The 26,082-nt window shown below is 36.3% G+C and overlaps 1 protein-coding gene across 2 annotated transcripts in view; it reads right to left on the bottom strand.

Moving 5' to 3' along the window:
- Positions 1 to 26,082, bottom strand: part of STK32B (serine/threonine kinase 32B) — a gene marked incomplete at its 5' end in the record, with an annotated part of 176,929 nt that overhangs the window by 59,806 nt on the left and 91,041 nt on the right. For both annotated transcript variants that reach the window (XM_082758674.1, XM_082758673.1), the window contains one exon: positions 19,377 to 19,550. In XM_082758674.1, the coding sequence (XP_082614800.1) occupies positions 19,377 to 19,550 (174 nt within the window). The remainder of the gene's footprint in view (positions 1 to 19,376; positions 19,551 to 26,082) is intronic.

Raw genomic sequence — 26,082 nt, 5'->3', positions numbered from 1 at the left:
GGAACATGAAAGCAAGGTTCATATTTCATAAAAATGAAGTGAACTAAACAAACAGGGTTTTATTTATACAACTGAGAATTAAACTCAAGTTGATTACTACAAGACATAATTGCATAAAAATGCTTAGGAAGCTTAAACAAAGATTTAGCCATTGATGTGAGTAACAGAAATACCAGCTAGAGCTCCTCCAGCTGAGATTAATCTAATTGATTTAGGAAAGCACTTCTACAGCAAGTACAGATGCTGGCTTCCCCTCACCTTTTTGAAACACATCAATAATAATTCTAAATGCAAGGTCTATGCTTGTTCTTAAACCTGTGAGAATTGAAAAACTAACATTGCCCATCTGTTTTATTCTGCTTTTGTATTTGCAGCAAACATACAGTCACTACAGACTAATTTTCTGCCATTAAAAAAATTATGATTTCCTTCTTCTGCCTATGTTTTCTCTTTATTTCATCAAAAGATTTCATGTATTCTTTTGTTTCCAACAAACGGACAGCTATTCTTTGCCACTCCAGGATACTTTTTAATACAATCAGAGGAGTTATTTTAGCTATAACAGTTCTGGATAGGTCTGAATTTATATGTGTAATAATCTTTAACCCTTTATTTGTATCAGTAAAATGTAAAGTACATTCTTTCAACTTTATTCAACTTTATATCTGGTGGATTTTATTCTTTGTCTTGCTGTCTCAGAGCAAGATTTAATGTATTATCGCATTTCTATTCTCTTGAGCTTCTAAAATCCCATAGTAACATCTATGAGCATTTTGGCTGATAGCAGTTTTACCAGCATGACTCATTAGAAGTATTTTCACTTTTAGTGGTGATTGGTTTTCTCTGAATGTGGAATGTTGAGGTTTCAACTCTTCTCCAACCTAAGATAACTTACAAAGAAAGCTCAGCTGTGTACCAATGCACATGAAGTCTTGGATTTTTTTTTTTTAAGCCACTCTTAACTGCTTTCATTTGGATAGAGAGAAAACATATTCACTCTTATTCAAAAGACAGAAATTAACATACAAAGAAGAGGTATAATATAAAACAAAAGAGGTTCATTCTGGATATAAAGAAAAAATATTACTCTGAGGGTAGCCAAACAGTGAAACAGGCTGCCCACAAGGGTTGTACTGTCCGTCTGACATGGCTACATAAAGCCCTGAGAAGCCTGGTCTGATCTCATACCTCATCAAGCTTTGAGCAGGAAGTTGGTCTACAAACCCCTTAAGGTCCCTTCCAACTTGAAATTTCTCTATGCTCCTATATCTATAGGTGAGTTCTGCAGGGAGCAAAGAAGGTTTTCTCTATTCAGGTTGTCAGCAGCAGCTGAGTAGCTTCATGTAAACTACCTTACCCACTTACAAACCTCCTCCAGGAGCACTGAGGATGCCTGCAGCCTACTGACGACAAGCATTAGTTGTACTCTTGGATATAGGGAATGCTAGACAAAGACTTGTAGTCTGCACCATTAGCTATGTGTTAAATTCTAGAGGACAGCTGCTATCATTAAGAAACACAGTAAAGAAACAACAACTTTAACAACCTCAAGTCACGCAGGGATAATACAATAACCTCAGTTTACCGAGTACCTGATTCTCTCAAGTATTAAATTATTCTCAATTATTTTCTTATAACCCTTTTATACGGGTTACAGACTATACCTGAACAAAGCCTGTTATTTTTTCATTTTATTTTATTTTTTAAAGTTCAGTTAGTCACACTAATGTTTCACATTAAATCACAAACATATACCTGCCACATCATGGTAAACTAATATGACATGAGTAATCCTGGACAATTTTCATTAAGATTAGTATTAGCTGTAGAACAGTTCTTAACAGCCATAAAAATTGCAATGACTTGGGAAATATAAGTTTCAGCCATGGAATATTCAAGTCCACATGAGACTTATCATTATATCTGAGATGTGAAGTGAACCATATCAATATATTATAAACGGGCTTCTCCTGATTATAGAAAGAAAAGTGAACAATTTCTGATTTTTCACTGATAAGAACCTCACTTCCTTCTGATTTGATATTTAGATTCATAAATAATACACATGTATAAGGTATGTAGTTAGTAAAGGCAGCGAGTGCATATATAATGATTATATAAGGCAAATTTGTTGAAGCTTTGGATGAAGGAAAACTGAATATTTATGGGCCACTGTACAGAAAAAATAGGAATTTAGTCAATGACTCTGTTTCTATAAGGGTAGCATAGAAATGATGTATCCTCAGGAGCCAAACCATGCAGAGTTCCTACACAGAGTGCTTGTTCAAAAAGTAGTCTTAATGAAGTCTTCTGTGTCCTTTCTTTCTGTCATCGACACCTTATCACTCATTTATTTTTTTAGCTTTTTGCTTCTGACCAACATCCTTCCTAGTTTCAAGAAACATTAAATTGTATTAAAACAAAATCACAGTAAGTACCTGACAGTTATTTGCTGTGACTTCTATCAGATGTATGGGAATAAAATGCTCCAGATCTCTGATTGCCAGCTCATGTACCCCTCACTTAGCTCTCACTAGTAATTGCTGCTGTGCACTGTCTATAAAATGACCTTCAGAGCCGTCTGTTCTTGCTCTAATGAACACTATGGCATGACATGACTCTGTGAATCACTGTAATTTTGAAATTTAAAGTCTTCAGTATAATTGGAAATTAGCTGAGAACATGTGGTATTAGATTATGAGAGATCTGGACATATATATATATATATAATCTTGTAGCTGTTTGTAGGAATCAAGATATGCTTTCACAAGGTGCCTGCCACATCTGACACCAAGACCACCAAAATACTTAAGTTCAGAAATGGACATTCCCAGATCAAGGTGTCTGAACAAAGCAGGAAGGAAGAAACCATTTCTGTTAATAAAAGGCACTGTTTATATGTGTGGAAATGAAATGCAGAAACAAGCAACTGAGATGCTGAAATCTCAAAGTCCTGCACTTTACATATTTAGACTTAGGCTTATTCACTGACAGCCAGAGACAAGTTGCAGAAGCAGGTTATTTGGTGTTACATGGCTTTTGCTAAGCTGAGCTATTTATAAAGAAGAATCCACCTTTTTAAGCTATTTCTCCCTTGAGAAGGGAGTAAACTCCTCTACAGTTGAGATTCAGTAATTCTGCCTGAAAGCAAAATAAACTGTTATTTATCAACAGGATGTTCATGCATGAATTTATCTTTTAAGAAGCTAAGGGCACAATAGTTCATTCAATCAACTATGCTATTTCCATATGCACCTTCTGGAGCCTGTTATGCAGAGAACTTGCAATGCCAAAGGGCATCACTTGCAGTGTCCCATTCTAGTTTGAAATATCAAAACGCCTAAAATATTAATTGGTCTAAATTCCACCCAGTAGAACTTACAGTCAGTCCTATTTCCATCCAGGAATAATAATAATAATAATAATAATAATAATAATAATAATAATAATAATAATAATAATAATAATAATAATAATAATAATAATAATAAATATATGTATGATTTTAATACTCCAAATAAGTCACAGAGATAAATTTACAGTTTTGCAGTGATTTACCACCAGATATGGTTTCAGAATCATCAAAGTCCAGTTAAAGATTTTTTATATGGATATACACACAGATATGAATATGGATAGATAGATATTAGATGTATTTAAAAGATTAACTCTTTCTTTCCCTGAAGAAAGACTCAGACTAACAAACACTCAACTTTACAAGTTGAAAAATGGTCTATTTTATCACTGTGTTTAAATTAATTCTTTTATGATAATTTAATTAAAAATTGATAGAATCACACAGAATTCCATGTAAAAAATAAATCAGTAAAGATTTCAGGGTTTAAAAACCATTCCATAAAACTGAAATGTCTTTTCCAAGATTCTATACATTTAGTCTCAAACATTTATCACCAAACAGAAATATGTAATTCTGTTATTAAACAATCTGTGTCATATTACTTGTGAACCTGAAGTACCTAAAAATTCAGTTGCCTTTACAAAAATAAACTGATATTTTATTGTGTTTTCCTATTTAAATGCTTCTGCGTTTTTTGAAATCTTTTGTTTTCACTTCAATTCCCACTCCTGGGGCTTTAATGCAGAAAAAAAAAAAAAAAAATCCATAACTACTTCCAACTAATTATTTATTAGCATGCAATCATATGACACTAATCAGAATCCTATCACCTAGTCCATTATCACACTTTGGGGCTTCTTCCTTTGTGTGACAACCTGTGTGGCAACATGACAGTTTTCTGGTTCAAATGAAAGATATAATTACTGCAGTAATTATCACAGGATAAGTGAAAAACGCTCACTAGTGAAGGACTCTAAGGACCCTACCTCTCCCTGCACACCTCTAAAGAGAGCATGGGGGATTGGCTGCACGTTTGGAGTTGTATTATGTATGGAAATAAGTTACTCTGATGTTGAGTGTTATGGCACCTGTCATTCCTTTTGGTTTAGTGATATTTTTTAGTAGGTGTCCATGAAGATCTTGAATTTTCTTAGCACTTGTAATAGTCAATTTTTAATAGATCTTAAGATAAATCTAGGAAAGATGCAATCAAAGCATGCTTATTTACAAATATTTCAACTGGAACAAGGTTGTTATTTTCCAATTATATTTCCATTTGAAAAAATGTAATTATGAAAATATGTTCAGTTCTCTACTTGTAACAATAGGTGGCAGTAATGATATCTACATTTGTCTGTTCGGCCAGTGGTCTTGGGAACACTGTATTTGTCTAGTATGATTTAGAGAAATAGCTGTAATAGATATTGTTATCATAGATTGAAGAAAATGGCCTTTTTAAGAACAGGAATTCAATATTGAGACTTCCACTTTTCTGGGCACGTATCGGCAGATAGCAATTGTTTTTGGCTAGGTTTGGCATCTGAATTTGCATAGATACTAGATTAAAATAAAAAATAGCAAATACAGAATATTTCATTATATTTTTCCTCCTGAAGATCCAATAAAATTTTATCATAAAGGTAGTTATATTCTTCAGCTGCAAGAAAAATCAATGAAGATTCTTATATGCTGTAAAAACTAGAAAGATTTGACCAAAGGAAAATGCGAACCTGCACTTTGACTCCTTATTTCCTTGAATAATGTCTCAGAAAAGTACCACTGTGGCCATAGAAACTGAGCTTTTACATTACAAAGCCCAGACTATGGTACCCAGGATTCCTCTTGTGGATGCAAATGTTATTTCCCAAGTGAGCATTACCCAGCCTAAATGACTGGCAGGCAATTCAGCAATTAGCATCTTTCATGAAGGACTCAAAGCAATGGCAAATGTGCTGCTTCCTTTGTTAGAACAACTTTCTAGAGCTAACACTGGACATGCCTCACATCTAAAGCTCTTGGGCTTTTAGGTATCTCCGGGAGGAACCTTGAACAACTGTTAGCACTGTTGTGATGCCAAAACATCACCACATTTCAAAACAAAAAATCTTTTCAGTCAAATGTTTCTCCAGTGTGCATGGAGGAGACATGAAGAAAGACCATGTAGCAATAACTTGTTGATAACCTCACTGCCAATGACTGTAACCTTTTCTGTGTTGTAGCTTCAAGCTTTTCTGACACATTCTGTGCATATAGGTATCATACCCTTATGTGCGAATCAGCTTTCAAGAACAGGTGACATCTCTGATAACCATGGGAAGTGCACAGCTCATTAGACATTAACTAGAGAGTGGCATTTAGAAAGAATTATCTGGTCCAGCAGAAAAGTATATACATTCTAATGGGGACAATTCTTTCCTCAGAGATACCATATGAGAGCTTTTGACTGGGAATAAGGGGAAAAATGTCCTCGGCATGTACTCTGCCAGCTGTTGCACAAGTGTTGGTCTGCTTCCAGTAAAAGACACAGGCTCTCTCCTAATTTATACAGGCAGAAAATCATGTATGAGAGCAAATGAGAGAAGGAATTGATGACATTTGTCCTCTGCCTAAAGATAAATCAGGAGAACATTGTTACTGATAAACACATTTGGCTTTGTCTGTTGTAAAAAGCTAGAGTGAAAACTGGTGTTTTGCAATGACTGAAATACTTATAGCTCTTCCATCATTTTCCACTGCTTGAAATATGGAATAGATACTTTCAGATGTATTAAATCTCCCAGAGTTTGCTCAGCTTATCATTCAAACTCAAAATGAAAACAAATACCAAGCACACTTGCTTAAGAGACTATACCTAAGTCAACCGCTGCTCACAATGTACAACATCTCTAAAATTTGCCTTAAAAACTCTATAGCCATCTCTATATAAAAGTTAATCAGAAGTTGTTTGAACCGCATTATACACAAAAAAAATAATAAAACATTGTTTAACAACTGTTTACTTCATGCATATGAAAGTGCAAAGCAGACTACACAGATTACAGACAATGTGGCTGGTATGTCTTATATTTATTATATATATATATATATATATATATATATATATATATATATATATATATATAACATGGTGGACTTCCCGCCTTCCCGCACAGGCCAAGGAAGATCCAATGGTTTCAGGCTGTTATTGAGTGCCTCAGCAGTCATCCCTTTAGTATAGGTGTGAAGCATCCCACCAAGCACATTTTCTGCTAATCTGAGTTTCAGCACTACAATGTATTGGGGAGAAGGGCTATTGACCAGCAAGCAGAAAACAATATTTCTGTAAGCAATGCTGTCTTGTTCTCCCTGATCCAAAACCCCAAATACTAGCTTGAATGTAAGATACCCCATCACCCTCACCACCACCATCATTTGCTGTTGGGTTGTGCCTATGACAAGAAAAGCATGGATATAAGTAGCTGAGCCTTTATTCCTCAAACTGACCATCTCAGACCCTGTGATACACACGATCAGGAGACACCATAAAGAGAAGGCTGAATATGTTCCACACACAAATAAGATTTGGCTTCCTTTTCATGGTTCCCCTTCTGAGTGGTTTTATAGATTTAATATATGTAAAAGTGAGCTGCAGTAATACAGGCTGGTAGGTACATGAAAATCATATTTGGTAAATGATTAAAAAACCTGACCTATTACAACCTGAACTGGCAGTTGCAGCTGCCAGGTCTATTTGTGAAATACACCAACAAATGGATTAATTCTATGGAGTAGAGGGGTTGATATCTGACTTTATGCTGCATTTCCTCCCTCCAACCACTCTAACACATCAAACACAAGTTTCGTGACACTTTTCTGTCTTCAGCCTCACCTATCCTGGGAAGAAATGTAATAAATTATTTCTAAGAATAATTGGATGTTTTTAAGAAGGAAAACTTACTAAGAAACTCCCACAGCAATAAATATGTGTATTCCTGCAGACTGTTGTTTAGGATAGTTGAGGTTTGACAAGAACCATTTGAATCAGTATGCCACCTTTTTAAAAAGCCTCTCTATTCTAAGAGACACAACAAAATGTTGCTCGTAATCAATTACCTAATTATTCCAAGTCTTCTTGATGACTCTAGATAAGGAATGAAAGATCTGCAATATTACTTAAGTTCACAGGCTGTAGTAGCATCATACTATTTAAGACCACTAGGCAAGAATAATATACAAGTGAAGGTACTTTTAAACAAGACTCTGCAAAGAAAAGGTTGTTACAGTAACTCCTAGTAGGGACATTACTATGAGGAATATTCTTGCTACTTATTCAACTGAAAATTGAGATGGGAAGCAACCCTTAAATTCAGACACTTGGATTAGGTTCTATTGTGAATTAGGTGTTTACATTCCAATTTTTATTCAATGGATGTCTAGACAATCCAGTCACTGGAGTGTAAAGAATCAGCCAGATGACTAAACGTTTATTTTTGGATAAGCTGAATAGCTTTTTATATTCTGATGGTTGTATTGACTAGGTATCCATTTGCTTGGACAGCCAATTCAAATATAGACTCCTGCATTTAGATCTTGGTGAACTGAGGAATAAGTTTATAAAAACATAAGAAAAATCTTGCATGCAGCACAGGATTATGAAAACAACTAGGAATGTTCTTGAGTCAAATTATTGTAATGTGTTATCACAGAAGCACAGGCAGGTACTTAAGCCTCTTGCAGGAGTCACGCTTCTGGTGCTCATCTCGTTTGACGTCATCTCACACCACAAAGAGCTCAATCCTTCACACATGATAAATTGAGCCATAGCTAAAATAGGTTGTATGGCTAAGAATGTTCTTAACTGGTGCCATCAAATAAAATATCCTCATCATTTGTGGGATGAAAGACTGAGGTTCTGCATGGCTTTCTCCCAGGGTATGGTTAAGAGAGGGATTTCCAAGCCTGCGGGTACCTTGGCTCCGTCCTAGACAGGTGGCCATCACAAGCCCATCCGTGTCATTTCAGGGACCTGGCACTGCTGCACAGAGCTGCTTTCAAACAGTTGGTGACACATTTCAACTCTGAGAGATAAAATCTGGCCTGACGGAAGGAGACTGGTAACCCAGAATTTCTTAGGAGGGAAGAGTAGGCAAAGAGCGAGCACTGCTGTTCTCACTAACTGAAGAGTTACACTAGCTTGATATATATATTCAAAAATCTAGACAGCTAGGGCATAATAATTCAATTTCTCAGCTTTAGATCTCCTATGCTATATCTTTTTGACATTGTTTCTTCCAAAAGAAAACATTAAATAATAATGATTGGAAGAAAGTGTGTTGACTGCAAATGGAGATCTTTGCCTGTATGCTCATAATTCTTAGTTTCAGCAGCTGAGGTACTCTGGGACTCAGGGAAATAAGATGGTACTTTAATTAGTGTTCAACTCTCCATACATATGTAAGTGCATGTGTCTGCATCATGGTCTGTCTGTAGAGCATTTCAGTAGCTGAGTTGGTTTGCATAGAGTTGAAGGAGCACCATCATGGGAAAATTCTGCAGTGTCTCAAATTAAGAGGTAAGCTACAAGTCCCTGTAGATCTTAAAGGCAGAACTCTAGATAGTTAATATATTTAATTAACATGAAAGCTGAGAAATGCAGCTTTCTGGAAAAAGGTTTTCACCTCAGCATGTCTTGCTAAGTGACATATTAGTATTTGTTATTGATTATTTAGAGTAAGTCTTAATAAGAGTAAGTCTAAATAATAAATGTCTCAATTGTTTATTGACTTGAATTCAAAATAGACCTACAAAACACATTGAGTAGACACAATGATCCGATCTTTTTAAGACCATCTCTTAACTTTTGTATCAACTTGAGAGAGTAACAGCAAATCTAAGACTGTGTTTCCCCACATCAGCACTTTTCCTAAGTATACACATACAATTTTTTTTTTCCTATTTTCATGAAGAACTAGAGGCAGGGTTCTTCACAGCTGGCAAATAAAGCTGTTTGACCAAGACGTATTTAAAACCAGTCAACCTTCATTTAGCCTTACTAGAATTCATATACTGATAGGTATTCCCTATTTCACCTGTTATGCATCCCTCCACTTCATAGTAGCTCTTGTACATTCTCCAATCTCCTGGTCACTCCTGAATTGGAGTTTCAAGGACTGTCCCTCTCCCCAGAATGTTTTCCTTGCCCACTTCCTAATCCGTGCTCTGCATTCCCTGATCTCTTCCTTAGACCTCCCAGAGACTGTCTGGCCATCTCCTCCATGCTTAATGCAGAAGTTCCCCCCAGGATATTAATCTTTTATCCACTCTCTGGAAATGCTTCCAAATTGCCTTTTTCTCCTGCCTAGCTGCATCATCAGTGTTCCCCTTATCATTTCCCTGGTTATTTCCCAGCAACTTCCCCAAACTCTTGAACAGGGAGATGACATCCTTTTTCTTCTTGGTAAGCTATCTTACCCCCAGTTTTGTCTTTCCTTGCTATTGACTCTACAAAGAATAGCTGCTCATCTGGTTGAAAACTTGGCCACTTTCACTCTGAGCACATGGGCCAGCCATTCAGAGTTCAGAGCAAGACTGTTTGTCAAGTTTGTTTTTCTGACACTGTTAAAAAATTGATATCTTCTGCCTGTTATTTTCCTTATTTATTTATTTATTTATTTATTTTAATTTCTGAGGTCTTTTGTCATTCCAGTTCTATAGCATATCATTTGATGTTGAATTATAACAAATACAAACAAACAAACAAAAAAGCAGTGCTGCTTTTTACTAAAACTTAACAATTTGAGAACTGTATAAAGCCATATAAAATTATGCTTTGAACCTCAAAAGACAATCTGAACTAAAACTAGCTGTGTATAGATATAGAGACAATCTCTGTGCATAGGAAGAGAGCCACAGTTTTATTATAAGTAACCCATACTTATTTTCTAAAGAACCTGTGCTCAGATGTAAACACCCAAGACAAAAAAAAAAAAAAAAAAAAAAAAAAAAAAGTGTGAAATATGTTATATGACTGAAATAAACTTAGAGACTTTCATCTGATTAGATGCAGAATAGTCACTGTGAAAGAAAAAGAAAAAAGAGAGAGAGAGAAGCTGAAGCCTTATATTATTTTTATCATTAGACTAGAATAGAAAGCACCTCCTCTGCATCCTGCACCCAGAACTGTGCCAGAGTTCCATATGCATACCAAAATGAACAAATAAATGAGTGAACAAAAAATGATAGCCACTGGGGAGACGTGGTTTCTCGTTCTTGTTAGTCTGACTGTGTACAGATGACCAAATTCAACAAAATCTCATTTGATAAATTTTGGTTCACTAATAAATTTTTGGTGCATCAGTTACTAGCTACCAAGTGCTGTTCTCACTTTACAAGGCCTTCGTTCAGCATCATATTTTAAGGTATTTCCCTTCTGATAACATTTCTGCATACGTGAGAACACCATGGCTGCTGAATCGCAGGCTTGCCTTGTCTCCCCTGCTAGAGGAAAATGTAATTGTTCCCACTGGGTCAATAGGAAATTCCCATGGGTGTGAGCATACATACATGTTGGGAGAAGCAGTCTTGTCAATAAGACTGTCATACAGCATCAAAGCTTTGAGCTTCTGTATTTTCTCCTCTGTAAAACTTATCTGGGGAAGTCAGGACAGAAAGTCACAGAGGATATAGGTATGTTTGAAAATAACCTCAAGGGAATTTTCCTGAGGAGCTCCCATGAAATATATGAAGAATAAATACAGGAGAAAAAAAAAAAAAGTCTAGAAGGCAACTTCAGCAGAGCAAAACTCAGAAATCTGTATCTTAATTACAGTCCCTGCCTTTTGTTTTGAAAGGGAAAATTCTACCAGATGATCAGTGTTATAACTTCCACTCTTTCTCAGCCCTCTGGAGGGTGTATCTAAGTCAAAAATTATGCAGTTCAGACCACATCTCACCTGGAATATTAGAGTTGTTCTGAAAGCTCCTGAATGCATTTTTAAGCGAAGAAAGAAGCTAAAATTGGCAATATCCTTTAATGAAATTCTTTCTACTGCACTATGGACAACCTTCTAAATTCCTGAGATATAAAAGACTACAACATTCATGAAGATTTAACGTAAATGTGCATTTTTTGCCTTAAGTCTGTGTTATTTTGCTATATATTAAAATTTTAAGGAAATCTCCAAGGGAATGCTAGAATATTCTATATATGTAATGCTCATCCAAGCTGAAGAAATGATGCAGCCATTAAAGCTGAAACTGGAGAAAGAAGCAATTGTCCATCTGTTGCTATTGGTTTTTACTTTCCTCAACCTGAATTTTACATTCTTTTTCCATATTACCACTCTCCATCTACCTACTTTAATCAAAGATTTTAGATTTCTTCATAGTTTACAAACAAATATAACTGCATGCAAATCTGCCACTATACTGGCAGATTAGTATTATTATATTATATTTAGTAATGTTAGTATTCCAAGACACTAATAGCAAACATATGAGAATACTTTCAATACAACTTTAACACCAAACCTTCCCAAGGAAGAATCAATCAGATTCTTCCTCTGAAAGAATCTATCAGAGAGTTTTGTTTTGTTTTGTTTTGTTTTTCCTCTTATGACATCATCCCTTTTATTAAGATCTGAATTCATTCTTAATTTGATCTTGCTGGTAAGAGGAGACTTCATTCCTCTTCCAGCTAGAGCAGGTAGGTTGAAGCAGCAGCACTGCCGTGGGATGGGGTGTGGAGGACCACAAAACCAAGTTAAACCAGGCAGTGCCACATGAGGCAGGTAATTAATATTGTGGATACTGTTATGTTTTTCAGAAGTATTACTTAATCAAAGTTAACTAAATATAGTTATTAGTACTTTTGATTATTATATTTGGAATTATAACAATATGCTATTAAAACAGTGACCCTTGCTCGTACACAGCAGTTGTGGATGTTGGCTCACACTTAACTGCAGCAGCAAGCTCTACAGCAAGGTAATTGCTTAGTAGCATTTTGTTGCTCATTTTCAATTGCATTTGTACCTCCTGACATGTCAAAGAGTCTGAATTCACCTGACCCTCAGTTTCTGTATACCCTCAGAGGTGAAACTACTTCAGATTGAATAATCCAGTAGGATTGCATTCTGCTGGGGTGTAAAAGCTTTTCAGCGCTGTCCACAACTGACTCTCCTCTAGTAGTTACTACTTATGGTTCTACTTCTTTCCAAAAGTTTCTGGTTCACAAGATGATTCAGAATTGTAAAAAAGGGTGTAAATGGATGGTGACCTTGAGCAGCTCTAAAAATCTTCAGCTGGCCCTCTTCCACTGACTTAACACTATCTACTTTTCCTGTGTTCTTAGGTAGAAACAGCATAACATACTGATTCCCTCTATGGACTCTGGAATACTTTATTCAAGGTAGTTGGGTTTTCTGTCAGTAAGGGGTATGGATATACAACTAATAAGAGCAAGTCAGACACAAAGGAGTCCACAATGCCCTAATTATGGTATTGGGATTTTAGAGTTTAAGAAAAAACAGGATTGTTTGTGTTCACTGTATTGGTAGCAGGTAAATGTCAGAGAGGTGAGGCAAGAAGGGATTCAGAAAAAAAAAAAAACACCAAATGTTTATAAAAAAATAGAATTCAGATAAAATTATTTGAAATTTTTTAGTTGAGTTATAGAAGAATCAGTAAAAATGATACTCAGCATTAATACATAACTTTCTTCTAAATCTAAATCTAGTTCTACATTATATCTGTGCTTGTTTGGATGTCTGTGATTAAGAAGAGAAATAAGCAATAAGAAAACCAACTACAGTGACAAAACAGTTTTATTTTATTTATTTATTTATTTGTTAGTGAAGGACACTTGTTCTCTAGAGCTCTATACAGCACCAAAAAATTAAAATAAAAAAAAAAATCTAGGATTATGTTGGCTTAAGTTGTGTTTGGTCACTGGAAATTTGTCACCTAATGCAAGATAGTTGGCCAGCCTCCATCTGCAGTTCAGACTTTCCCTAACTTTTTTTGAACAGCTACATTTTAAATGATGTGGTGCTTGTAAGATGAATTTTCTTTGGCTAAGCAAAATATTTCATGTTAGCACATTGTTGCAGCTTCTCAGTAATGAGAATAAGGAGGATGAAAGGACCAACAGTTCTTCATATCTGGTGAATAGACTTAATTTACTCACTTCAAAACTGTAAGGAACCAAACAACCCTCTGTTGACTGTAATGTGAATCTCTCAGCAATGGGGAAAAAAAAAAGGGTATGATGGTTATCTTCTAGTGTTTGGTGTGAGTGAGGAAGGTAGAGTACACTTATATCCATAATAAAAGAGTATATCAGTGGTGGTGGCAAGACTGGATCACCTGATGTTGCAGCATATATCTCTGCATGCTCCCTCTGTCTCTTTCCTGACACAAGCATTTTTTACTTCATTAGTAATGTAGTCTCTGGATATTGAAGTCTCAGAGTGTTTTCAAACCAACTTCTTTTATTTGCAGTATGTCATCTGAGGTATCTAATAATTTATCTTTTACTCTTGCCAAACAAGCAATTTATTCTTGTAGGTAAAGAACTCTGTTCAAAAGTTGAAAGACTTGTTCTCTACATATTCATATCTAGTGATATGTAATATTTTTTTTCTTCCTAAGGACTCAAGTAAAATCCAAACATCTTTTGTGCATAAAATTTGTAAATCACTTTCTTTTTGATCAGTGCTGGTTCATAAGCATTCAGCAGATTTTCTGTGCTTTGTGTTTACGTATCTTTATTTATTTATTTATTTATTAGCTGGTTTTGAAAAATTTTCTGATTTGATTCTCTTACATAACTTGTTGTGCAGTTCCTGCAATTTGTCCTTGGAAATAATGAGGGTTTGCACTTGGTTAGAGGACATAATACAAAGAAATGGAAGAGACATGGGGAGACAAATGAAGAAAATTCAATGGACAGGCCTCTTGACCTGTCATGATCCCTGGGAGTACATGTGAATAATAGTGACATTATGGTTGTTGGGTTTTTCATTATGTCTACTTCAGAATTTTATTCAGCATTTTATTCTTTATCTGCACACTCTTACCAGAAATGAAAAGACTATTATCATGAGCTGAAATTGGTAAGGAATAATGTCCTCTTAACTTGTCCTGGTATACCTCATGTTGTAACTATTCTGCCTGCGACATCTGTGAAAATCAATGAAGTGAGAACAGGCTGCCCAGGGAAGTGGTGGAGTCACCATCCCTGGAAGTCTTCAAAAGACGCTTAGATGTAGAGCTTAGTGATATGGTTTAGTGGAGGGCTGTTAGCGTTAGGTTGGAGGTTGGACTCGATGACCTTGAGGTCTCTTCCAACCTAGAAAATTCTGTGATTCTGTGATTCTGTCTCTTGTTCTCAAATAATTTCCAAAACTTATTTACTGATTACATGCTAAATGGACAGCATTATGAAGGGACCATTTTTAATACCAGTTTGTTCTTCTAGGTTGTTAGTTTCACAAGTGAGACTAGGAAGGCCTGTTTTAATGAGAGAGGTTTTTATCATTTGGACACATTATCTTGCTTCACTAGACTGCTGGCCACCTTGAAGAGCTCAATGGCCATGAACAAACTGGAATCTCCTATACCGTAACACAACCTAGCAGGGTTAAATGAGAAGTACCTCTTGCCTAGCTGTTGGTATCAAGACACTCTTACTCTGCAATGGAACACCATGCTCAATTTGTCACTGTTTTCCATTAGTTTTTGTCCCCTCTGCACTGCTGCTGAATAACTGTTCAAAGCTCAAATGACTCCTGGTGCTAGTCTCCATCTCTTGTGGGGATAGAGAGTAGAGCAGTGATCACAGGAACAACACTGCACAGACCTGCCACCTGCACAAATTCTGGTCAAATCATGCTTCAACCAAAGATTTAGATGTATACTTACACACATGGTTTTCCAAACAAACAAACAAACAAACAATAACAACAACAAAAAAAAACACTGAAATAAAAAAGTCCTAGGCATGTAGATCAAACGGGTAGTCCAGTATCCTAAAATTGGGCTGGAAGGTTCCTGCATTTTCTTTTCCAGACATCTGCCACATCCAGCCTCCTTTCTGACCAGATGAAACCAATAGAACCAAACAATGATAAAAAGTTGTAAGGGAAATGCAGTTAACACTTAGAAAGAAAATGTAGTGTTATCAGCACAAGCATGTTACTTGGGTTGCAGCCGCTGTGTTGCTCCGAGCCAAGGCTCTGGCTGCAAGAGCATCCTGGGAGGGACAACTGCACTGCTACTGCTGGAAGAAATAGCTGAATGAAAATGTGCAGCCTACTTCTGTAAGGAAGCAGGTGGTTTTATTGAAATGTATGAACAGCAACATTTGTGAAAGGAAGAGGTTGCGTTGCTCATGTCTGAAATAAGTTTATTCAGCCTTTGATGGGAAAACTTTTGTCCAATATATTATTCACTGGTATTATACAAGCAGCACTGGGAAGAATACATTTAGTCATACAGTCTTAAAACTTGATGTCAGCTAATGCAGTATGCTGGATTTGATCCAACATTTTGGAGCAAATGAGAGCACGTGAATTGTCAGAAGCCTTTCTGTATGTACTGGATCCAAGAGTCCATAAGGGTCCACTCATCCAGATTTTAAAGAAGTATTTTCAATTTTATGTGGGTAAGATATTATGGCAGAGCTGTGGGAAAATACAGGTTTGTGATGTAGCTGTTACCAATAAGCAACAGAGATATCTCAATATTAAGTTAGCCATTGTTTAAGGTAAAGTGAAAAATTTGCCCAGAATAGTCTTCAGGTCATAGCCTGAAACTTAGAGCATTTTTTTCTTTTAAAGTGTTTATAATTCTGGCTGTTCATCTAGATAAATGCAGACATTTACAATACAGCTGCAAGTGACAGACACACAGTGCAGCATTTGTTATAATGTTGCCATAAGAAATGAAATCACATTTGCAGGATTGTGTGTGACAAATATGGGTTTATATACAAGTATGCAATTAATAAAAATGGCAGTTTTAATAAACAGCAGAATAGTAGTAGTTTTACACTACAGATTAATTTGTCCCTGCAGAAACACTATTTGTGTTGCTGAAATGATTGCCACATTCAAAATGCACAAAACTAACCACATCAGCAAATGCAGGAACATTGTATGGCAGCTCTGATGGGAATTGGTATACCACTGACCTAGACACTCCTACACCTATTCACACATGCCTGATAATTCCTGCCTGCCTCATTCCCACCTCCTTTTCTGGTAAAATCCTGGGGCCACAGGTTAATCTTGAAAAATCCCTTCTGTCATGAGGCTGGATGTTATAGTAATGGAAACCTGTACACGTTTCACACACATCTGTAAATATTGAGGAGGACTTAAGTTCCTGACTCACACATCATAAATTCAGTTCTTTATAATAGTGTGATTTGAAAATCCACCTACCGTCTGATGAATCATTCAACTATTCTTCGTAGAACAGATAAAATCTAGTAGGGGGTTCTCTCAATGACTCTCTGACTCACTAACTTTCTTTTTTTTTTTTTTTTGTTTGTTTGTTTGTTTTTTGCTACCAATATGCTCATTTAAAAGTGAAAGATCTAATACAGTATTGTAGGTTAACATGTGAACGCTGACTAGAAGGGCTCCCTCATAATGATAGTGCTGAGGTCTGCTACCACCAAGCGTAAATACCAGCCAGCTCATTGGTTTAATTTTTGACTAAGATGGGGTGTTTGTGGCAGGAAAGTAATGACAACACATTTCCCTGCTGCGCAATGCTGCTGGCTCAGCTCCTTAGCCAATGTAAATCAGCATTGTGCTTGTGATGTTAATAATGCTGGTGACATTCATGTCAGCTGAAGGCCTGCCCCACAGAGTGCTGCTCCAAGCTGTGGCTGAGGCCTGGTGGACAGCAGAACATGACAGGATAGTCCTGAATAAATAATGCCCTCCATAGCAAGTAGATCATCTGGGGTTTTCTGGTACCTGGTGTGAAAATGAAGGACAAAAGGCTCCTTGTGCCACAGTTGGATGATTTGGGCAGTAAGCAGTGAAGTGGGAGAGCCACATGCAGGCCTCAGGTCTGCTTCTTTCCAATAGCACAGTGGAGTGGGAGAGCCAGATCCTTCATATCCTAAACAACAGTCCTAACACACCAGCCAGTGAGACCAACCACAGGCTAAGAACCAGGTATTTTAATATGTCTGGTTTTGTGGAAACTTCCAATGTACGTTGAATGCAAAATTCCAGTTCCAGACCTTGCCACCAAATGGAACACCAGAACAGCTCCAGCTGCTCCTGGGGTTCCTACACCTCCCACCTGCCTTGGTGCAAATCAACAGCTAATTTTGAAGTCAGTGGTGTTACTACAACCAGTGCAAACCAGAAAATTAAGTAAAATTGTTTACCAGCCATGATAAATTAATACAGAAAAGAACAAAATAGCATTGCCCAATGTCACAGGTGGACCATGGAAATGCATAGTCAGAAAAAAAAAAACCCTACAAACTACATTGACTTGAATCCAGTCTTCCATTCTCTTAAGACATCTGCCACCTTTCAAGGGCTTTTCTGTGAAACATTTTTAAGTCACAGGCTTGTAATAAAATACAAGTTTTGATTACAAACTAGATTCTCTCATGAATGTTTTGACAGCCTATTTGCATAAAATGTCTCATCACTAAAATGAGGGTGAGAAAAATGCTCATCAATTTGTTTTTCACAAAGAACATTCCTCAAGGCACAGAAACAAAGGTCAGCTGAAGTTCTGAGCTCAAATTTTAAAATATTCACTGAGAAAGGAAAACGTATGCAGAATATATGAAACTGCACTGAAATAATAACAGTGTGCTGAAGATACAAAAATTCGAAAAATGCTTGCAACATTTGCTGGCATTTAAATTGCAAACAAAACAACTGTTGCAATGTTTGCTTGATTTATTATTTTTTCTTACACAGTTTCAGTAATACAGGACACACAACTACCACTGTACCTCAGATGAAAGAGATTCTCCCTCCCTCTTCATAAAGTTGGATCACACTTTTTTTGTTTGTTTGTTTGTTTTTAACTATAAAACTGTCAATTAATAAATTTGGAGGTGTTTATTTATACCGGCCACTGTAAGATCTATTGCAGTCTAGTTCAGTTTGCTCACTGAAACTCACAGCCAACTTTAGTAACACACAAAACTATTTATTTTTTAATTATACTATTTATTTATTTATTTATTTATGTTTCAGGCCAGTGACCTTTAAATCAGGGAGAAATATCGTGAACTTAGCCTAAAATGAGTAAAATAGAGGAAAAGCCTATCATTTTATAATTTCATAGTTGTGCTAACATAAAAAAGAATTTACTCCACTGTTAGACTTAAATACTCAATTGTTCAACAAAAACAAACGGACCCTGTTTCTTGACACCTTTTTTGACATTAATATTGTGATTGCCATCAGTTAGGCAGTAAAAGTAATAGATTGTTGTAATCTTAGAAGTGTAAAAAGGATACACCACCTATTCCTGTCCCAATTTATTTCTACTATTTCTCTAGTTTCCCCACCTCTTCTCCCTGTGACCTTCATGCAGATTCTGGAAACAAACAAATTATTCCTCATTCCCAGCCTTTGATGTTGTGACCTTTCCCTGATGCTGTGTGAAGTTATTGCCTTGAATTACAATTTTTGTGTGTTCAGGAACATTGTAGCACTGGAGAATTTAAACTAAATTAAAAGCAACCAGGAGGCTCTTACATGTTATACTTAGTGTTTAAAAAATGTACATCATGGTATGAGATAAAAACAAGAACATGAAAAGGACGTATGGAAAGGGAGCTACTGAATGAATGGGGGCAGAAAGAAAACACTTAAAAACATTTTCAGAGTCAAATTCTACCCTAGGACACACCTGTACAACAATGATAAAAACTTTAAAAAGGGGTGCATAGTTCCTGAATAAACAGAGCCATATAATCTGAGATGTGATCAAATTCCTCTAGTCTGTGAAAAGTAAGCAGCCCACCCCTCAAATGAAATTCTCTCACCTGTGAATGATGTGGTATCTCTGCAAATAATCCAGGGAAAGTGCCAGCTCACAGATGTATAGTTTAACAGTTCCTTCGTTAAAGTGGACGTTCTGCTGCAAATGGTAGCGCAGGTCTCCTCCAAGTAAGAGATCAACCACCATGAACATGTCTTCTTCATCTTGAAAGGAATACCTGGAAGAAGGAGTTACAGCAGAGATTTCAGGGTCAGTGAAGTAACCACAGTTGTGTCCTAGGGTAGCTCTCAAATGTAGATCTGCTCATTGTAAATCCATGATTTGTTCAAAAGGCAAATCTGATTTCTCCACTGCTGTGGTCCAATCCTACGGCCAAACTTTCTTTGATTGTGATAGAGTCTGTGTATTCAAGGCAAGCAGAGCTTGGACTGCTGCTGTGCTACTAGGAACTGTTTTAACCATAAAATAACACCTGGATGTTGATAAAACAGTGTTAAAAATACCTTTCAGGTTTATACATTTTAAAATAGCTATATAGACATTCACTTGTCAAAATGGCTTACTAAGTAGCAGCAATAAAATGGAAGGCCTTGAAACACTTGGTATTCACACACATATGACTGTGGCTCAGCACCTACAGAAAGTATCCTCACAGAATTGAGAGCTGCTGTCCCAGGGATATATTCCACATTCATTAAACATATGCAGTGTTCTATTAGCTGAGTATTTTCAATAGCTTCCAACATAGTTCCAAATTCAATAAGAAATAACACTGCAACTTTACTGTAACATACATATTTTTTCAGCCTGTAACTTACATCTTACAAAATGACAGAATCTTGGTTACTGACTGAATTCTTCTGGATCCTTTCCCAGAACCGCATGTTGAATACTCTGAGGACCGAATTCTGATCTGATTTAAATCCTGTAAATCCAAAGGTGTAGCCAGCAAATGTATAATGTACATAGTGCTTGGGCAAGCAGGAATTTCCATGTGTTTCTACTTACCTTGGATAAGCTGCCATTACTCTACTTTCTTCTGATCTGAGAAAACTGACAGAAGCTCACTGGATTTCATTTCTGAATGCAACTATCTAAGACACAGTATTTTAGATTTCCCAAATAGGGAATGATGAATACCTTATTTCTAATACAAAGTCAATCTTCTCTGAGAAATGGTTTTAGAATTCATTTAGTTGTGAAGCTTATATCTGTTGTGGATATGAACTACTGAGAAGTGATCCACAACGACAGTGCCTCTTCCATCATCTTTTATCCCATGAGGTGTGTAACGTATGTTGGTTATAGATTAGATTCAGTTGTCCTGAACTGTAGAATATATAAGGAAATTAAAAAGAGTGGATTTCCAGAAAATCTGTACTAAAAAAATAAAAAAAGCAGAAAAGTCAATATTAAGTCAATATTAGATTATTTTAATTGACAGTTACATACAGTTTCACTTTCATTCCCAGGTTTGCATTTTCTGAAATGAGGCACTGCTTAGGGGTTGTCACAAATGATTTGTTTTGAATTTAAATGCTTTCTATTCTTTCTGAACACCCTTCTGAGAAGTGAGTGTCTCTATGTACTCTACTCTTCTGTTATATTTCTGTATGCCTGCCAAATGCCAGGAGGGGAAAGCCATTTTATTTGCATTAAGCTTACTTCTCAATAAGTCAAATCTCTGAAACAAAATCGTAAAGTAGGTGGCACATGGTGTCTGCTCACCTCCAGAGGCTCAGAATTTCATAACACATGCTAAAAAAGAGAAGACTTCAATTATATTCAAATTACATAGAATGTTGCACATTATTAAGCCTGGAGGAATTGCAAAAGAAAGATTAAATATATAACTTTATTATTTTTATTATTGACACCAGTATGTTTTTAAATAGAGTAGTTGTAGCTTTGAGCAGATGTAATGAAAGATGCTTTTTTTTTTTTTTTTTTCTTCAATTATTACTAAGTGAAGTGTAGATTATGTCTGGTTACCTCTTACAATTAAATATATATATATGTAATGAAAAGTCATGGATTGAAATACTGTGTTTAGTCTGGGACTACAGAGCTCTTATGGTGTCTAGAATCATATGATCACATGCTTGTAGAGATGGTTATGATGATAAGACTCTGATCTCAAGAAAGAAAATGTCCTGAGTCATTTCTTTACTGACTCAGCCATCATGAGGCAGAAGGTGAAGGCAGGGTAAAGAGTGACTGCTGTGAATTGTTTTTAAATGCAACAACTATTCGCATTTCTGGGAGAAAAATGAATATGTTAGTAAGAGTATTCATAAATATTTAGTGCAAATAAAAGAGTCATCAGAACAATCAAGAAATAAATGAAATCTTGTGCATATCCAGGTGAATGGTAACACTTAGTGGAACTGGGTTTGCACTCCAAGCTTGTGGAGCTTGTGGAGATGCTGAGGCTCTTTGGTTTCCTGTGGGAGAAATGTTTCTGGGTGGGAGAATGGTGGTCTTACATTATTTCCCAAGTAACCTTTTGACATATCTGTCAATCATGAATGATTTTAAAAAGAGATAAAAAATGAATAAGAGATAACAAATAAAAATAAGAGATAACAAATGAAATAAGAACAAAACCAAACCAGGATTCAGAAACATAGTTAATATTTCCATTCACCAGCCTTCCTGAAACTGTCACAACCTCTAAGTGGTTCAAAGGCCAGTTTTATTTAGACATGAAAGCTAGAATGATGCAGACTCAGACGCATCTCTTAAGGAGTTCTGTATATCCTCTCTTTCACTTGGAGCCAGAATTTTCTTCCATTTTTTGATTATACATTATTGATGTATATGTGTGGTAACTCTGTTGATCCTGTCAGCAGAGTTGTGTATTCATAGTGGTGTAGTAAAAGATGCGAGCTGCATAAGTCCAGTTAGAAAGAACAGATGCTGTAAATGTGTATGTTCAGTATACAGAGCAGACATTTTCACCCATGTTACATTATATTGCACCTGACACACATCTCTATGCTAAACACACAAATACATACTACAGTGATGTAAGTGATACCACACAGTAAGTCCAGTTGGCTCAAACCCATGTAGATGGAATTTCTCTGGCTATCTGGATCAGACCAGTGTGAGATAAAAGGTGTTGGAAACAACAGGAGATTTTTTTCCAGGAGATTTTTTTTTGAGGGTAAATGAGTTGATCATAGAGAAATTATATGCCTACAGCCTAGAGAAGAGCTTGGACATGAACAACAGCAGAAGGCCTCTGGAGCCAATGACCACTCCATTAAGTAACTCCTGCAGCTACAAATTGTTAAGCTGATGAATGCACAGAAGGAATTGCTCCAGGTCTTGCTGTGCAGCTGATAGTAACAAATACTGTGGCTCCTGCTCTGTGTTAAGGATTCATAGGACTTGTTGTACCAACTCCTGACTGGTTTTGTTTGTCATGATCACAAGCAGTTTTGTCCTCTGTCTTTCTTCCTTATACAAATCCAATATTCTTTCTTTATACAAGAAATGAAGTATTCCCTTTTAGCGTCTTGCTTTTCAATATTTCAAGAAATAAGTGGGTTTGATTTATTGGTTTAAGAATTGAAATTGACAGCAAGTGAAATATTAGGAACCTGAAAAATGAATCTTTGAAACTATTGCTGTAGTCTAGGGAGGGGCTGGTGGCAAATCGACCAAATGGAGATTAGTTTTTTGAATAAGCACTGTAATTTTACTTATGCAAGCTTCTTATCTGATCAAAGGCAAATGACACACAAAAAGACTGATTGGTTTTGAAGTAAAATCAGAGGTTATTTGGGATCTTTATGTTAACCAGGTAGCTGAGAAATACCTTACTGAATGTATTACAGTTTTGTGTCTCATATTGAATACTACATTACTAAGTTGGTGTCAAACCCAAATTTTAAACCTCAGTGAAGTGAAAGAATAAATGGCTTGGAGTATTTTATGTTGTTGTTGTTTGTTTGTTTGTTTGTTTGTTTGTTTTTTAAAGTAGTGTCATGAGCCAGTTGTAGGAAAATTGTTCTAATTACAAAGCTAGACTCTGCTTTCTTTTGCTTGAAGAAAAGTTTTAATACATTAGAAAAAGCTTTCTTCAAATTAAGATAAAATAATAATGCCCCTAGCAAAAGCAAATTGGATTTTTGATTATCTTCAGTCTGGAAGATAAATTACGATTGAACAAAATTCTCCATGGAAACAAATTTAAACAGAGTACTTTCTGAATAAGTTATATCTGTTCTCATATTTATATCTGTATACTTGTTTTAATAATAAATATTTTATATTTATATGTATATTTGTTATTTATATTTCTGTCTCTTCACAAAAGCAGTTACAGATGAGTTATTAAGGTCATTTTTCCCCTTTACACTCCATCATCTTAGTTAGTTAGGGTATTTTTTTGCTGAAGTCCTGCCAGATGAGGTACTCACTATCCAGAGCTTTTCTTTCATGTGTATTACCTGGGGAAAAGGAAATCATGATTGATATTCTGTGTATGACTTTAATTTAAGAGTAAAAAGTACATTACATAATTTCAATCATTAAGCCCAAGCCAAACTTCATAAATCTGAGTTAATCAGTTAAAGCAAGATATATGCAGTTCAGATATTCAGATAACACCTTTGGTCTTTATTGAATATGATAAATGATTAAGTCTGTGTAGCTCCTAACTAGAAATTTAAAAGGGATCATTTTCCATTTTTGTGCTGGTAATATTAAGAGGAGGAGGCAATGTTATCTATTTATTTATTTATTTTTGTGACATGAAGCTGCTAATAAGTGTAGATTTTCCTGTGTGTTAGAAAAGTAAACAAAACATACCAGATCCTGACATTCTCTTTACAGACATTTTACATTCCAGAACATTGCAAAGCAGAGAACTGCAGTAGTGCACTGGTTCCTAACTTTACAGTCAAAACAAGTAATGCAATGGGCTTAGGAAGAACTGGCCTTGTGTCTTGGTGTTTTTTGGATTCTCTCCGTGAGCTCATCTCAATACTTGTTGCAGAGCTGTTCAGTCTTGGTCTGGATTAGCAAGGCCTTGAATAATCTTTCAGACACGTACAAATCCCAATAAGGATAACTCATCTCTAAATTGTGTAAGCCAGCTTGTCCAAGAGGGGGCAGGCAGTTAATGGCTTAACCCTCATTAACTGGTCTCCTTCCAAGAAATCATGTGGCTACATCTGGACTGCCTAGTGAAATCTCATAGAGAATTCTGAGATGGGTCTGAAGAAACCACCTCACCCAGACATACCATTAGTTACAGGACCTTGGTGCTGCCCCTTTTGTGAAAGCAGAATTTATTACCTCTGTCAAAGCATGAGGCTAGTCTAATTAGGCTAGTCTGGCTTCCTGAACCTAAACTGGCACCTCTGTGCAGTGTTGTGTGAACAAAGCAACTTCTCTGGGAAGTCAGCTCTGTTTACCAGTGCCTCACTAATGTTGAAGTGTTTTGAATTGCCTGAGTTACCACTAAACCTGTCCATGAGTAAGAACTTCCCTTCTGTAAGAACCTTCATCACTATGCTAAAAATGGTTCTCATCTTTAGAATGAAAAGAAGAATTTCAAGATTCCCATAGAAGGGAAATTCTGAAGAAAAACTAAATTTTCTAATTTCAAACAGATTGTTCAAAAGCTAATTTTCATGCAAATTTTAGAGCCATTAGCCCAAACCAGGCTCTCACAATTTCTAGCTCTGGGCTAGGAATCTCCAGATGTTTTCAGAGATCTGCAGATCTAATAGCAGCTTTTTTCAGAACCAGTAGAGTGTTGATGTTAATACCATCAACAGGATGTCAGTAAGAAGTGGATCCCAAAGACCTGGAAAAACATCTTGGAAGGTACAGCAAAGCTGAAAACTGGGACCTGACCTTTACTTAAGGACAAGCTCTTTTGAACACTCTTGCTTTCTGCCAGAAAGCCAATGTGAATCCTCACATTACCACTGCTTATTCTGCTTGGCTTTCATATTGGTGAACCAGAATTTTTTACCAGCATAATTGTTACTGACTTTGTTTTTACATTATGAATAATTCTACATGAGTCCTAATGTGAAGAAATCATCTTGCTACACAGCAAAACAGAGGATTTTAATGCTGCAGTTGTATTTGCCTAATAACACAGTGAATGTCATGTGACTACTAAAACAGGACTTTGGCTTCTGCAGAGCTTGCATGAAAGAAGCATGAAATAGAAACAGCCTGCAGATAGAGGACAATAGAAAACACAGGGAATTTGAAACTTCCTGGCTTCCTGGCTGCACTGCCCTTCCTCCCTCCAATGCAAGGGAGCTTTCCCAATTCTTCTACTTGTCCTCCAAGCTTTTGGGGACAGGAGAAATTCTTCTGTACTGTCTGCATGATAGATGGCATAAAGAACACACCAAGGCTAGAGTACCTAGATGTTGGTAACAGAATAATATTCACTAAGATTTGTGTTCTAGGTAACTGACGCCATATCTAACTGCCTTGTAGTTTGTATTTTGACAGAATAGAAAATACATATTTTATCCTTCCTTTACAAAGTAAAACATGACGCTTTATGTTTGTTTACCTGAAAAAGAGCAAAGAGTTGAACCAAAAAACAGTTGAAACAGAAAGACAACATATCCTGGGCCACATCAAAAGAAACATGTCAGGCAGGTCAAGGGAGGTGAATCTCCCCCTCTACTCTGATCTTGTGAGATCCTACCTGGAATGCTGTGTTCAGCTCTGGGGCACAAGAAGGACATAGACATTAGAATGAG

The sequence above is a fragment of the Aythya marila genome (assembly GCF_965140915.1).
Source record: "Aythya marila genome assembly, chromosome: 4".
NCBI lineage: Eukaryota > Metazoa > Chordata > Aves > Anseriformes > Anatidae > Aythya > Aythya marila.
Note: the sequence above shows the minus strand (reverse complement) of the source record. Positions and strands in the feature narration are given on the sequence as shown.